This window comes from Camelus dromedarius, chromosome 4, assembly GCF_036321535.1.
Source record: "Camelus dromedarius isolate mCamDro1 chromosome 4, mCamDro1.pat, whole genome shotgun sequence".
In the NCBI taxonomy this organism is placed as follows: Eukaryota; Metazoa; Chordata; class Mammalia; order Artiodactyla; family Camelidae; genus Camelus; species Camelus dromedarius.
The window spans coordinates 31,058,213-31,073,969 of NC_087439.1; the positions used below are offsets into that span (position 1 = coordinate 31,058,213).

The window sequence follows — 15,757 nt, forward strand, 5'->3', positions numbered from 1 at the left end:
TAAATAAGGATTTTAAAAGATAAACAAAAGTTTTGGGGAAACAGATAAATTAGTGGTATAACCATGTTTGCCAGGCTTGTTAAAAGAGTCACCATCTCTTTTTCCCTCTCTGAAATACCGAGCTAAAGTTTTCTTGATTGCGTTTGACTCTTTCCATCTCAGGAGTAAAGGGTGTAGGGGTAGCTTTCCCCAGGTTCTCTTTGTATAGTACCTGTGAGATACAAAGTTGGACCCGAAAGTCACTAGGAGGCAATATTCAGGCTGTTCAATATAATACAATTTGGGGGAGAAAACTCCAGGTTTAATCTACTGTTAGATAAATTAGTGGTATAACCATGTTTGCCAGGCTTGTTAAAAGAGTCACCATCTCTTTCCCTCTCTTAAATACCGAGCTAAAGTTTTCTTGATTGCGTTTGACTCTTTCCATCTCAGGAGTAAAGGGTGTAGGGGTGGCTTTCCCCAGGTTCTCTTTGTATAGTACCTGTGAGATACAAAGTTGGACCCGAAAGTCACTAGGAGGCAATATTCAGGCTGTTCAATATAATACAATTTGGGGGAGAAAACACCAGTTTAATCTACTATTAGTGAGACCAGCTATCAAGAAGAAAGCTTAAAAAACAAGTTAATGGCAAGTTGTAGTATGTCATTTAGGGGCGATTCTTAAAAAAGGCATTTTATTTTTAACCTGGTATGGAGTTAGGAGCAGGTCAAAAGGCAGGGGTTACTTTGCAAAACTAAAAGCACTTTCATTTCTCAAAGACAATACCGAGCTAATGTTCTCTTGATTGCGTTTGACTCTCTGCATCTCTGGAGTGACAGGGGTTGGGGTGGCTTTCCCCACACTTTCTTTGTACAAAACCTACGGAGTCCAACGGATCCAAAAAGCCAAAAAGAAAAACAGAATTACAGTTACCAAAGGGTTAAATAAAACAGATCATTTGTTAGGAGGCTCAGGGTGTCAAACCATTCGGGCAATAAAGTTAGATGGAAAGAAATGTTTCCAAAGCAAGTTGACTGTAGTTACAGCAAGATAGACAGTTCCTGCCCTTGAAACCCTTGCAGTCTGCAAGATGGAACTGCAGTTTTGCGCCTAGTTCCGAGGGGTGGGATGCAGGGCGTGGGGCAAGGATGGGAGACCGCCTTCACTCTACTGCTAATTTACGCATGTCAAGCACCTGACAGATCATCTAACAGGATGTAGGGGCACGCACTTCACTAACACTGAGAAGGTGGAGGCTGCTCCTTAAGAAGCAGGGGGAGACTAGACCCTTTTGCAGCACTTAAGTTTACGTAGACATCAGTAAAATGTATCCTTGCTATCATCTGTGCTCTGCTTTAGTTCAGATCATCATCATACTTATCACTTAGGAAAAAATGTTTTTGGCAGTTATATCACTATCATGGTAAATCAGTAAGAAACATAGTAACACATCATGATAAATTCTCAACCTCATTGTCACCTCATTGTCATTCTTGGGGTCACAGGAGGTTTGGGATATGGCATTCAAGAGGAAGAATTCTGTCAAAGAAATGGTTCTCAAAGTGAGGTCCCTGGACAGCAAGGTTAGTATCACCTGAGAACTTGCTAGAAATGCAGATTTTCTGGCCCCATACCAGATCTACAGAATGAGAAACTGTGGGTCCGGGTGATTCTGAGGCACACTAGGGTTCAGAAGCACTTCATTCCAGTATCGGAAGAACCTGCAGACAGCGTCAATGTGGAGGGCCACAAGGTTCTTCATTGTGGAAGCTAATATCCCCACACAAACCCCATTACACTGGCAATCTATTAATATACATGATATCACAGAGCATCGGCTAACAGAAAATGGCTTACTAAAATTAGCAGTTAAAGACCATGATAAAGACAGAAGAACAAAAGGAACTAAAATTGGTAAAACAAAAATCAGTTTCAGTGACACTTTTAAGTAAATTGACATTCACTTGCTAAAACCACTAGTGGATCTTAATTTATGTCATTATCCCTAAGGGAGAGGATCAGGGGTTATTTTTTCCAAGGTCTCTTTGTCCAATTCTGACAGGGTAAATTAGAACCTAAAGTCGTAAGTGCAAAAACACAACAAAACTACAACTCCAGTGTTCCAGAAAGAGCTCTATCATGCCTACTACACCACTCCCCAAATTTCACGAATGTGTAAAACAAAGAGACCTTGGGGGTAATGAATAGAGAGTAAGTGGGGAGAGATGAGCAAGAGGATGTTTTAATTGGAAATTCTGTTACTTCTTGATATTAGAACTTTAAAGTATGGATTAAAGCAACCTTGTTATGGGGTTAAGGCTAGGAGTAGCCCTAAAGGGGAGGATAAATGTGATTAAGAAATTCACAAAATTTCAGTTGTGTTTAAAAGTAGGATTAATACGTATTATAAATCACTTAAAAAGTAGGTTTCTTTTCTTGCCAAAGTACCGAGCTAATATTTTCTTGATTGTGTTTGACTCTCTCCATCTCTGGAGTGACAGGTAAAGGGGTTCCCTTGCCCATGTTTTCTTTGTATAACACCTGTGTGATGAGAAAGCATTCAGAAAAACAACCATAAGTAGTAACATTTCATTTGTTGTGAGATTTTTAAGAGCTTGAATTCAACTTCCTTGTTATCAAACAGCACAGTAGTCCAAGAAGTCAGGAGTTATATGCTATAAGTTATATGCGGTAAGATGCCACAAAAACTTGAATGGCAGCCACTCAGGATGGGGAAATTGACTCCTAGGGCAGTAGGGCCCTTAGCTGCCACGGAAAGGCTGAGGAGTTACCCGTGTTATTTTTTCACTTCTATGAGCATGGCACCTTCCAAACAGTCACATGGGGATTTGAGATTGTTAGAACTGTTTTGTTGTTATCCAAGCAAACTAAAAGAGAAGTGGTTTTAAAAAAAAAAAAAATTTTAAAATGCCAGATGGAATAGAAATCTCAATTAACTGGAAAAAAAAAAGAATCCACAGTAGTCCCACAGAAATGTGAAAGTGTGTCCTTCTGCTAAGGGAGGCATATTAGAAGCAAAGGAAGGGAAGTGGGTTTAAAAAAATAATAAATAAATGTTAATGATCAATTTAATTATGAGATTAAATGGCATCTAGTTTTCCCTTTCCAAAATACCGAGCTAAAATTTTCTTGATTGAGTTTGACTCTCTGCATCTCTGGAGTGATGGAGACTGGAATTCCTGTGCCCAGGTTTTCTTTGTATAGCACCTGTGTGATAAGAAAGCATCCAGAACAAAAAGAGCAATCAACCACTCTGCCCTTCTTGCAGAGCAAGTGGGAGCAGAAGGGCAGAGGAAGAGAATGATTTAGATGAAGGGAAGTACCAGAAGCTTCTAGATCTGACCTGTAGGAGCCTAAAGACACCCTTAAAAGCAAGGGAATGCAGGAAGGAGCAGCGGAAACTAAGAAAATTGAAAGGAAGGTTGTGTTATTGTTGTTGAACTAATCTCTGCAGCACTGAACACAGGAGAGCAGCACGGGAGAATGTGATGAGCCGCGCCCCCAGCTGGTTACGAGGATGGGAGAAAATAGAAAGGGTGGGGACAGAGGAAGAGCCAAGGACGTTATTTTGATTTGGAAATGTTATTAATAAACCACATATGGATATTTAGGTTTAATAAACATTGCTTATGTGAAGGTGCATACACACAAATCTGTTGACTTTCAAAAGAAGTCAAGGTATTTAATTTTTAGTTTAGGTGAACATTATTGGGAAGAATTAATTATATTTAAGGCAAATGGAGTGCAGTGACAAAATGCTAAAAAAGGACTTGAAAATATCTATACAAATACCAGTAGGGACTGAGAAGGTTAGAATAGGAAATGAGGCCAATAGTTTGATTTTGCAAAATTTTTGTAAGTTTTACGTTCAGATCACATTTGCCAAAGCAGGATAAATATGGATGCTTAGAGACTGGGAACGTTATGTTTTTTTAAAGGCTGAAATATAATATTAATATCACTTTTTAAGGTGATATTAATGTTTAGCCGAAATGAGGAAACTGATCCATGGGGAATGGCAGCATTAAGTTGTAAACAAGACATGTCAAAGTATTTATTGGGATAGGCTGATTAGATTTTAAAATATAGTCATTAATCTTTTTTTTTTAATGGTTTAAAATTAGTTAGAGGGGTTTTGGGGAGGTTTTTTGTTTTTGTTTTTAAATACCGAACTAAGGTTTTCTTGATTGTGTTTGACTCTCTCCATCTCTGGAGTGATGGAAATTGGAATCCCTTTCCCGAGGTTTTCTTTATACAACACCTGTACGATATAAGAAAGCATCCAGAAAAAACAAGAGCAGTCAAAACAGCCCTTTGATCTAACGTGTAAGGCACCTACTATGAGACACAGACATCAAACAGGAAGGACAAATTCACCAAGTCAACCTGTCTTTCAGGTACAAATCTGGATGAGACCATGCTCCGTAAAGTGCCAGTGTATCTGATACTCAACTTTAACTCATATATAAAATGCTTACTTTATGTGTTAGGAATTAAGAAAAAAAATTATTTTATAAAAGCACTAAAATGCTTAGTGTACTACAGAAAGCTTATTTTTAAAATTAGACTGGCAAGTATTTTTCCCTACACAGAACATCTACTGTACAGAATAACAGATATATTTTAAACCCCATAGATCAAATCTATGTAATATGGGAAATTGGTCTTTTTTGAGTAAATTCAAGTTGTAGAGGTGGTCAAGTCTAAATCCATAGTACTGTTTAGTTCCCATAGTATCTTAAAGGCTCTGTGCACCACTGGACAATTTTGTCCAAATGCAATCTCTGAAAATGAGCACAAATGGTTAAATTGTCCAGGATCATCAAGATCTCAAGTAGATACAAACAATTACATACTTATTCTAATGTAGAATAAAATAATTCAAAAATAATTTTGAAAATTAATGCAAACCTTTCCAAAAGAAGGAAAAATAGTAATAAAATATAACATCAACTTCTACTGAAAATTTAATAAAATCAAAAGATTGTTAGTGAATAGTGGTTAAAAACAGAGGAAAACAAAACAAAAACACAGTGGGACCAAAGAAAGTTGTTGATCTAATTATGTGGAAGAATCAAATTTTCAGAAAATATTTAAACTAACAATTAAAAATATTTTGGATTAAACCACTCCCTAACCCCCCACCAAAAAAAAAAATTCAGCTAAACTTTCCTAATGACATTTGATTCTCCATCTCAGGATAAGTGAAGCTAAGATCCTTCCATAGAAGTTTCACAGACTGAGTATTATAAAGGTTTTTCAGCAACAAAAATATTAATAAAAGATAAAATAACATTAAATATAAAGTTATGGTCTTTTTTTTTTTTAAATCAGAAGGTCTGCATTTCTATTCATGGAATGTCTTGTCTAGAACAGTCATCCAGATAAAGTTGCTTTGGGTACCGACACTGAATGATTTGCTTTATTGGTACTGCTGTTCACTAGGTAGGATCTGTGTTAAGGTAACCCCCGTCCCCAGCAAGAGCCACTACTTCTACATGTGGCCTCAAGTCCTGTGTCTTTTCTTGCAATGCCAACCCAGAAATACCAAATAAAAGAGTTCCAAGTAAATAAGAGCTATAATGTTTGGGGGTTTTGGACATGAATTAACTTCAGAAGTCCCAGGAGTAACTTAAAAGATAAAAAGAGAAGGAAGGGAACCAATTAAAAGTTTTAAGGGACTATTACAGGAAGTCTAAGACGTTAGAACCAAACGGTGAGTGCAAGATCTGGAAAACAGAAGAATTCAGTTGATGAGATTCTTTTAAAAAGGATTTGTTAAATTGATTATTTTAAAGGAACTAATAGAAGTTTTGTTTTATAGGAAGATATTATTTTTTTTAACATGGAGTTAAGGGAGCTTTCTCCCAAGTACCGAGCTAAAGTTCTCCTGGTTGCGCTTGACTCGCTCCATCTCAGGAGTGACAGGGAGGGGAGTCCCCTTGCTCAAGTTCTCTTTGTACAAAATCTGTGTGCACAAAACCAACAATCAAATCAGCCTGGGCCCATCTTTTAGGTATATCTTTTAGAATAACTTTTAAAATAGGCTCTAAAAGGATTTTTGCTTGTTTTCATAATGATACAGAATAGGCCTAAATAACTTTAAGAACTAGAACAAGTTATAGGTCACCTTTGGATATTCCATCACACGCAGTGTGATGTCTGCCTCTAGGTGGCATCAATACCGACACAGCTGCCAGACTGCAGGCAGGCATTACTGACATAGGTCTTCTCTCAAAGACAGAACGATAGGACTTATCAGTGTTCAAGGTGAGTGAAACTTACATCCATAAGGAATTGCTGGTAATTCGCAATCAGGGAAATAAGAGAGACAGGGAGGTTTGGGGGAGTAAAATAAATATAAATAAGTATTAAAAGCTAAATAAATATTAGCCTTCAGTGATTCTGAAACTATCCCAAAGGGAAGGAAGCTCATTTATATCTTGTGTGATTTTTTTTAATACCAAAAAATTAGCTGAGCCAAGTAAATCTGTATTTCTGAGTTACTGTGAATTGCTATGTTGTCCCTGGAATGAAAATGTTCAAGAATCACATTCTTTTAAGAAAAGCTGAAAACATAAAATATGCATCAAACAGAGCCACAATAAATACAAGTAAAATTCTAGTTAACCTTGTCCTTTTGAAGGTGTGTTAGATTTTACTTTTAACTCGTGTCACACCAGTTAGAAACATCTACTGTTATCCAGGGTGGATTTGGGGAAGGAAACACTAAGTATTAAAGGTTTTTAAGGGAAGTGATCAATAGCTGTGTTTTAGGAAAAACGCAGTTAAAATTTCACACCAGAACTAAAATAAATACTAAATTAGATTTGGGTTGAAAACTGAGGTAATATTTGGTATCATTATTTTCATTATATGAATTTAGTATTTTTATAGGAAGAAAATTATATATTTGCAATGTGTTAAAAATATTATTTTAAATAAAACTTAAGGAATTTTATTTTTTGCCCCCTAAGAAATACCGAGCTAAAGTTCTCTTGATTGCGTTTGACTCTCTCCATCTCTGGAGTGATAGCTGTTGGGGTTCCTTTCCCCAAATTTTCTTTGTACAAAACCTGTGAGATACAAGAAAGTACCCAAAAGACATTCAAAACAAGAACAAAGATTTAGGAAGGGAGAACACAGGGGGCAGGGAGTGTGTGTGAGGAGGGAGTTTTTTAGTGAGAAATATTTAGTAAGGATAATGCTCTTGCTTTTTACTTCATATTTAAATGATAAGCTCTACGATGCTAATCCTGCGAATGAAAAAGTACGACAGAAAGCACTGCAGTATAGGATATGAGCATAAAAATGAGGCTCTTGTGTTAATTCTGCTTACATTATTTTAGATCTAAGTGCTCACACTTGTCAGTCACCAAAAGTGTTAAAATACCATCAGAAAAGTGAATCATTTTGTGTAAGTACAGATGGTCTTGGTCAGGTCATAACACACACACACACATATACACACAAAACTGTTGTTAAGATGTTACTTTTAAAAAAAGGATGATGGGTTATTCTGGTAATTTTTTAAATGGGAAATCAAGGTTCTTATTTGATATATTTGTAAATACCGAGCTAAAGTTCTCTTGATTGCGTTTGACTCTCTCAATCTCTGGAGTGACAGTGGTTGGAATGCCTGTTCCCAAGTTTTCTTTGTACATAACCTGTAGAAGATAATTAGAGTATCTAAAACAGTAAAATTACCAAAAATCCTTTGGATTACAGCTACATGTGGGCTATTTGGTGGAAACTCATAAAAACAATCTGGCTTTCAAACACAACACTCAAGGAATAAGGAAGGAAATGCCACAAATATTTATGTTCTCTCTTCAAAAGTAGTGATTTTACTACCTTGAAGACTGCGCATCTTCTTTAGTCAACACTTAGCACACGTCTAAAATTCACCAAATAGTGGTAATAAATTCAGCAGTGAAAAAAACTAACCGTTTCATAACACCTAGTGTTAGTCTCTTGAATGCAGCAGGTCTGCAGCAGGTTTGTGTTTAATAAATAGCTGTCTGGGCTTAAATATTTCTAATTGTGTGATCCTCTGTTCCTTCAGCGTTGAGTTTTCTGTTTGTTTTATATTTTCCTCTGAAAATTCCTAGTTGGCTTTTAGACTTAGGTACCCTTGATGTAAGGAGAATTAAACAGTTTATTTTCCAGGAAGAGCGTCTTTCCCTGAAATATTTCCTGATGATTGCTGGATCTTGTAAATTAGTGTTCTTGAACTGGGGGGAGCCCCAATTTGTTCTGGGAGGTACCAAAGGACTGTAAATATTAATGAAACAAATAAGAAACTTCCAGAGCCTCTTGGCTTCTTACATTCCTTCCTTCCCCTCCAAAGTGAAGAATTTGCAGCCTAAAGGAATGAGTGAATTCTTTTTAAATGGATGGATTCTATGTTGTACTAGAGCATGGGCTGGGGAGCAACCTGAAAAACCTAGGGGTTTGTGTCAACAGATTAATTCCTAAAATCACTGACAAACTAGTGCTGAGATACACATATTTGTTGTTGTTTTTTTGTGGGGGGGCTGGGAAACTCTTCAGGGTCTCTAAAAGTCTGCCATCGTGGTACAAAGTTGTCTTTCTTTACTGGGCAAGGCAACAGAACTGATCATGGACCACAGAACGAAACAAAATCAGAGAAAGGCAAAGAGTTGCAATCAGAAGCAGCAAAGGAGACGCAGGCTAGTTTTCCTGGATTAGTGCACATGCAATTCTGGCTGCAGTTTGTACCACAGGAAGCCAGAGTATAAGCAGGGAGTGAAAAGGGAATGAGGTCTAAATAATATGAACAATTTGAAGAGAAGTATCAAACGTCTTCCCATGGAAATGAGAGGAGAGTTCAGGCCTCCAGAGGCCAGGAGAATCTCTGAAACCAAGACCCTCACCTTTTGTTGGCTGTAAACTATTTCCCAGACTTCACACAATCTTGCTAGTAGCCAGCAATTGCTTAGACCCTGCTTATGGGTAGGAAAGGGGTGTGTGCACGCGTGCTGGGGGGATAAAGGGAGGAAGGAGGCAGGGCTAGCTGGACAGAGAGAGAAATGTGGGCTAAACCTGATAATTCAGGTGTGGGGGGGCCCCCAACACACACACACACAAAGACATTGTGCATAGGTGCCTGAAATTCCTTAGAGGACAGGCTTAAGATATAATATACCCTTGTGGGTAGATGACAGCCAGTGCCTTCAACATGCGCTGTATTTACAAGCAGAGAGCAGATGATACAGGGTGAGGGACGGGAGAAGGCAGCATAGATTTCACAAGTCTGTCTACCTGGGGTCTTCTGGACAGTGGATAATGTCCCATGGCATGTATGTGTGTTTGCTTTGTATTACTTTTAGGTTTATATGGCCATGCTTTTGGTTAACTTGAGATCATCCCAATAACCTTATTACTACTGTCAGCACATTTTACTTTAGAAACTGCTGGTTCAATGATTAATCTAGAAGCCAAAACCCTTGATTATGTACAGACAGAGGTTTCTTGTCTGCTTTTGCAAACTGCGCTGTCCCTCTCAGGACAGGGAGGGTTCACACCATCCTTGGGCAGGGGAAGCCTGGTAGAAGGAAGAAGCGGCAGGTGGGGGGCTGGCGGCACAGGCATGGGCCGAGCGCGGGGACGGGGGGCGCCCTACCGAGCTGATGTGTTTCTGTGTCTGCTTGACGCGCTTCACTTCAGGCAGGTCCGGGATGGGGGTTCCTTGTCCAATCACCTCCTTATACTTCACCTGCAGATATAAAGATGGGAACATGTGTGCGTGTTTGATTAGCAGCCCCACAATTTGCAGTCACAATTTAAATGGCACAAGCTCTATGCTTAGCGGGCAGGAGGCCACATTCCAACATGGGGTCAGCAGAGAACACTGCCGAGGACAAGGACTCTTGGGCTCTCTCTGGTCTCTTTGGGGGTGGGGTCCACCCTTAGACTGAAGCCCCTTCTCTTCCCTGGGGTCTCCCATGTTTTATACCCACAGTTCATTTGCCCAGAGCAGACACTCACATACACACACCCAGGAAAGGCCATCCTCTGCCTCTCAAGTCTGCTACTTTCTTACAAGTGATGAGTCTCTTCTTGACCAACCTGTAATCAGGCTCTTCTGAATCTTCTACTCAACTAGGCCTCAACTTTTGGACTTCTGAGACCATCTTTGCATCACCCAATTTCAGCAAGAATCCTGCTATATCAGTTTGGCCAAAATTCCCCCCCTTGGTATCTCATCACCCTTGATATCTGATCAAATTCCTTACCCAACCCCCACCATCCCCCAGGTGACATCTGATCAGCCTGATCTGCCTCCAGCAAGAAGCCTATTAAGCTGGTTTAGCCAGAATCCCTCCTCACCCCTGATGTTTGCTCTGAGTAATTTTCTACCCACGGATCTTCTCCCCACAACCCCCACCTCCCCATTCCCTGCCCCCATCCTGTCCCCTCACCTCTCTTAAATCCCTGCTTTCCCCAGGTGTATTCAGAATTGAGTTCGGATGTGTACTGAGATCTCTTTTCCTCTGTATTAAGATAGTTCTAAATAAAATCTGTTCTACTACTTAAACTACTGTCTAGCTCTGGTTTGCTGTGACACAGGCCTCTCTGTTGTCCATGTCAAACCAGCCCTCGTGAGAACTGCGTCAGCGCTGAGTTATGAAATGACCCTTTAGCAACTTCAGCTGCTTCTGGTGACAAAGGTTTTGAGTGCAGCTCAGACATCAGTGTAAATCATCAGAGGGAGACAGAAAACACTGAAAGTGAGTCCCCAGGGGTGTCCTTACCGAGCTAATGTGGTCCTGGGTTTGCTTCACTCTCATCATCTCAGGTGTCTTTCCAATCGCCGTTCCTGGTGAGACATCCTCTTTGTACAAAACCTGGGCATTCAGAATTAGGAAGTGTTACACAGAAGAAAGGAAAACCCAGCAATTCCTGGAGAAAGACTAGGAAATATGGAGTCTGTGAAAACAAAAGGCACTAGAGAACGTTCTTAGACAAGTGCTGGAGCATCGGAAGTGTCTCCTGCGTCAGCATCAGTAACTCAAACCACAGACACAACACACATCACTTTCCAGATCTCAAGAGTTCTGTTAAAATTATTGTACTGTATTAATACATGATGAGCAAAACCAGAAACTGTTGATTAAAAAACCCTCCCACATGAAACACAAAATCCATTAAGAAATACAGTCAGTCAGTTATTTTCGGAAGGGACAATCAATCACAGTGTCAAAAAGAAATCCATCTTCCTGGAGCAAGACAACATGTGTTACTGCTCAGGGATTTAAAAAGTTAAAAAGAAAGAAAGGCTCCTTTGTTAGCAGATTTAAGTTGTTATTTCAAATGGTCTCTGGAATGATGATTTTAGAGCAAAGTATGGGGAATTTTGACAAATAACCGCTAGCATTAAACTGGGGAGGTTAGATGTTAATTGTCTGAATCAACGTGAGGCTAGTATATTTTTAAAGAGGAGACTGAAATTATTAGGTTAGCATTAAATGGAAAATAAATAGTACATATACCGAGCTGAAATTCTTTTGATTTTCTTTAACACGCAGTATTTCTGGCGTGTCTTGAACAACTGTAATTTTTCCTTTACTGTTTTTAAGGTCACACTGGTATTGGAGCTATGAAGAAAGAGTAAACATCTTGTTAAGATTTCAGCATTGTTTTATATATTTTTTAATTGTCCTATATTGTATAAAGGAAGTTAAAATCTTATATTTAAAAAAAAAAGTCTGAATCACAATAATCAGAGTCAGGTAGCCAATGGGAAATTCTTTAATAAGAATTTTGTAGAGAAACAAAAATTTTAAAACCTTAAAAACTAGTTGTTTTTCTTTTTAATTATATCTCGCCTAGAATTAACTTTGAAAAAGATAACACCACCAGTGGAAGATGGTGATGGTTCATATTCAGCAACAGGAAGCCACCAACAAAGCGAGAGATGGGCCTTTCACGCTACATTAGGGATTGAGATATGAGCCCCAAGGAGAATGGAGCCCACGTTTCCCGGGCAGTGGGCGGGCGTTGCTGAGGGCTGACGCGGGTGGGATACCCGAGCGTGTGTGCCCAGAGGCATCCTTCTTGCCCTGTCTCAACCCAGGTAGCCATGAGCTGTGTCTTAGATTCAAAGGAAACTCACAAGGCTGAAGTTCTTTTGGTTCTCCCGGACCCTTTGCATCTCTGGGGTGTCCAAAACAGTCTCATAATATGACATGCACTTCTCTGCATCTTCTTTGTACTTTTTCTGGGAATAGAGTCCAAGAAATAAGGATAGTGAATAACACAAGGATGTGGGCCAATGGAACCTAAAATAGTGCTTCCTGCTCAGCAGAGAGAAAGTCCTTTGTCTTGATGGCCCCAGGATGTTAGGGAGTTATAAAGCAGAGCCCTCTCGGTCAGAGTGTCATGTCTTTTCTCTCCAGGAGAGCTGAGCGCAGGTATTTCATAGCACTCACTTCGCTTCATGGCAAAGCTGGCCGAGGGAGGCCCTTGTGGACTGGTCCACATGAGGGAGGGTGATGGTCCCTGAGGTTCCTGGCAGGGAGACAGGGATGCCTACAGTGAGCTGGATGGAGCCAGACTATTCAGCAGGGAGGTGGAGAAAAGCAGGAGGGTTAAGAGCCATCAGTAAGGCCTCCTGAAAGCTGTCCTTAGTCAGTGACAAGGATAATTTCACTGAGCCGGAGCAGGTGTGGTCCAGGCTCCAGGCTAAAGGACTGAGCTGGCAGGCAGGCCCAGCAGGAGCGTCCAGGGTGGGGCCAGGAAATCTACATTCTCAGGTGTTTATAAAGTATAGCCAGGTCAGGTAACGACTGCTTCAGAATTCACTGATCAGAAGACAAGCAAAAATTCTAATTTGGGGCTGTTTAAATAAACTGCAGACTCCTGATCATCAGTGAAGATTAAAACAAATGAGGGTCTACCCTGGTGTATGAAGGACATGTCACTTTTCTTTCTCTCTCCATCTGTAGGAAGATGGAGAGTTATCCACGATAGGAGGAACCAGGGTTAGATTGTGTGGTTGGTGTTGATGGCAAAGTCTCAATCTTGCTACAGAAATTGATAATCCAAATGTGGGCTGTCTACTTTGCATCTTCCAGATTTGCATACAAGTTTTACATCCACATTATAAGAGGCTTTGCATGTTTTAAAATACTGATGCTTTAATTATGGGTGGTAACTCACACCAGTTAGAATGGCCATCATCAGAAAGACAAGAGATAACAAATGCTGGTGAGAATGTGGAAAACAGTGCACTGTTGGTGGGACAGTAAACTGGTTTTGCCACTATGGAAAACAGTATAGAGGATCCACAAAAAAACTAAAAATAGAGCTACCCTGTGATCCAGCAATTCTGCTTCTGGGACCATATCCAAAGGATAGAAAACACTAACTTGAATAGATACCCTCACTTCTATGCTCATAGCAGCATTGTTTACAATAGCCAAGACATGGGAACAACCTAGTGTCCATCAACAGATGATGGATAAAGAAGTTGTGGTATATTTACACAGTGGAATAATACTCAGGCATAAAAAAGGAGAAATCCTGCCATTTGCCACAACGTGGATGGACCCTGAGGGAATTATGCTAAGTGAAATAAGTCAGACAGAGAAAGACAAATACTGTATGATCTCACATATTTGTGGACTCTAAAAACAAAACAAACTCAGAAAAAGTGATCAGATTTATGGTTTCCAGAGGCGGGAGGTGGAGGTGAGGGGGAACTGCAGAAAGGTGGTCAAAAGTGACAAACTGCCAGTTCTAAAATGAGTAAGTACCAGGGATGTGATGTGTAACATGATGACTGTAGCTAACACTGCTGTATGACATGTGAAAGTTCTTAAGGGTAAATTCAAGAGTTCTCATCACAAGGAAACGTTTTTTTTTCTCTTTTTTTGCTTTCTCTTTTTACTGTATCTATACGAGGTGAGGAATGCTAACTAAAACTTACTGAGGTAATCATTTCACAAGAAATATAAGCTAAACCGTTGTGCTGTACACCTTAAAATTATACAGTGGTATAAGTCAATTATATCTCACTAAAACTGGAAAAAATAAATTTAAAAAATTATGGGTAGTACCACAAAAGAGTTCTTCAGTACCTTAAAATTCCCTCCTACAGTTTATGATACAGAAATCTCAACTCTAACTCCAGCTTGCATCATGGATGTATCCCTTCTCTTTCACTGGGAAAACTGGTTTTAAAGAACCTCCTTCAGTAATAGTGGAAAGACTTTGTTCTTCATGACTGGGGTCAATGAGTGGCATTCTGATGAATGTCCTTACCTTGCTTGAAAGGTTCTTGACTTGTTGGGCATGAATGATCTCCGGAGTATCAACCACAGAAGTGAAATTGGCTTTTTCCATTTCTGCTAATTGCTTATACTTAATCTGCAAAAGGACAGCCAATACTTGGGTAAATGTTTACCATGTGCACAACGTTTTGTAGCTTAGTTTGATTAAGAGGTGATTAATATTTCTTTTCCAAAAGGATTCATTCATTTGATAGTCAACATTTTTTTTCCCTATTGTGTTTACAGTTTTATACTAAAGAGTAAGATTCAGAAAGAAAGGTTGAGTTGGAGCTGTTGAAAGACTTACTGTCTAGTTGGACAGGGGCAAGGCAGGGCGGGGAGGGGGCGGGAAGCTAGGGTGTGGGAAAGGAGGAGGGAGACCATCAACAGATAGTAAAGCATCAACTGGTTCCAGAAGGGCTGGGAGAAGGACAGATACAAGCGGCCCTGGCAAAGGGTCCCTGATCCTTTCCTTGGAATGGATTCCACCAGGCAGATATTTAAAGATGCCACTATAATATGCATGTGACTGCAACTGACCAATAAGTAAGACAACAGAAGGACAACACTGTGTCCTTGCAGTTGCAGCTATGTTTTCTGAAAGACTGACATGGAACAGTAACACTGACCTGACTGGCAATATCTGTGGCATTCTTGGCTCTCATGAAGTCGGGAGTTTCATTGGCCATGGCATTCAGGCCTCTTCCTTTGACTTCCAGCTCCAGGTCTCTCTTATATTCTTTCTACAGTAGCATTTGAAAAAAAGTTACTTAACTTCCATGACTAGGTAATAAATGTACAGAGTGAGAATGGATCCACATAGCATGGCACCTCAGTTGCTAGTGGGCACCTTCACCGTTCCCCGGGCCAGGACGGTGTGGTGACAACAGAACCACTTTAGGAAACTCTTCTACTCATGCCAGGCCTCCTTTTGAACACTTTTCAGCATTCTCTACTTAGAAAATTGAAGTAGAGAGCACATTTTAAATCTGGTTTGGAATATAACAAGGATTACACTTAGGTGCACACCTCTCCAGTGTGACGTTTTTATTTAAGTGGGCACAACACACGTATCAAGATTAGAACAAATAATACCCGATAAAGAACAGGTTACAATAGCTGCTACAGAAACAGACTGTTATTATCAACTCATCAGAAATTAAGACATTTTACTTAATGGTTAATAATCATGACTATGGAGTCTGAAATTTAATAACTCTCTTTTTACCACTTTTTTTTTTGTATGCAACTTGGCTGGGAATCTGTGCATGCAGTTGGCTGTGCACCCACCTCGTTGAGGATCTGAGTGGCGTTCTTTGCTCTTAGCATGTCGGGGGTGTCTTCCATTTCACTGAGCCCCTTCCCACGGATGCTTTCTTCTAGGTCCTTCCTGTACTCTTTCTATAGCACAAAATATGAGCAACAGTGCTGAGAAGAAAGCCTGGATTGTTCCTCTTCG

The 15,757-nt window shown here is 39.8% G+C and overlaps 1 protein-coding gene across 12 annotated transcripts in view; it reads right to left on the reverse strand.

Moving 5' to 3' along the window:
- Window positions 1-15,757, reverse strand: part of NEB (nebulin) — a 215,406-nt gene that overhangs the window by 7,464 nt on the left and 192,185 nt on the right. For 2 of the 12 annotated variants that reach the window (XM_064484770.1, XM_064484769.1), the window contains exons 159-172: window positions 15,589-15,699; window positions 14,928-15,041; window positions 14,291-14,395; window positions 12,141-12,245; window positions 11,518-11,622; window positions 10,780-10,872; window positions 9,648-9,740; window positions 7,576-7,668; window positions 6,985-7,077; window positions 3,116-3,208; window positions 2,429-2,521; window positions 767-859; window positions 389-481; window positions 119-211 (exon numbers count right to left, since the gene is read on the reverse strand). In XM_064484770.1, the coding sequence (XP_064340840.1) occupies window positions 119-211; window positions 389-481; window positions 767-859; window positions 2,429-2,521; window positions 3,116-3,208; window positions 6,985-7,077; window positions 7,576-7,668; window positions 9,648-9,740; window positions 10,780-10,872; window positions 11,518-11,622; window positions 12,141-12,245; window positions 14,291-14,395; window positions 14,928-15,041; window positions 15,589-15,699 (1,377 nt within the window). Of the gene's footprint in view, window positions 1-118; window positions 212-388; window positions 482-766; window positions 860-2,428; window positions 2,522-3,115; window positions 3,209-4,169; window positions 4,263-5,876; window positions 5,970-6,984; window positions 7,078-7,575; window positions 7,669-9,647; window positions 9,741-10,779; window positions 10,873-11,517; window positions 11,623-12,140; window positions 12,246-14,290; window positions 14,396-14,927; window positions 15,042-15,588; window positions 15,700-15,757 lie in introns of all 12 variants that reach the window. The other 10 variants (XM_064484780.1, XM_064484773.1, XM_064484771.1 and 7 more) reach the window with 10 other exon arrangements.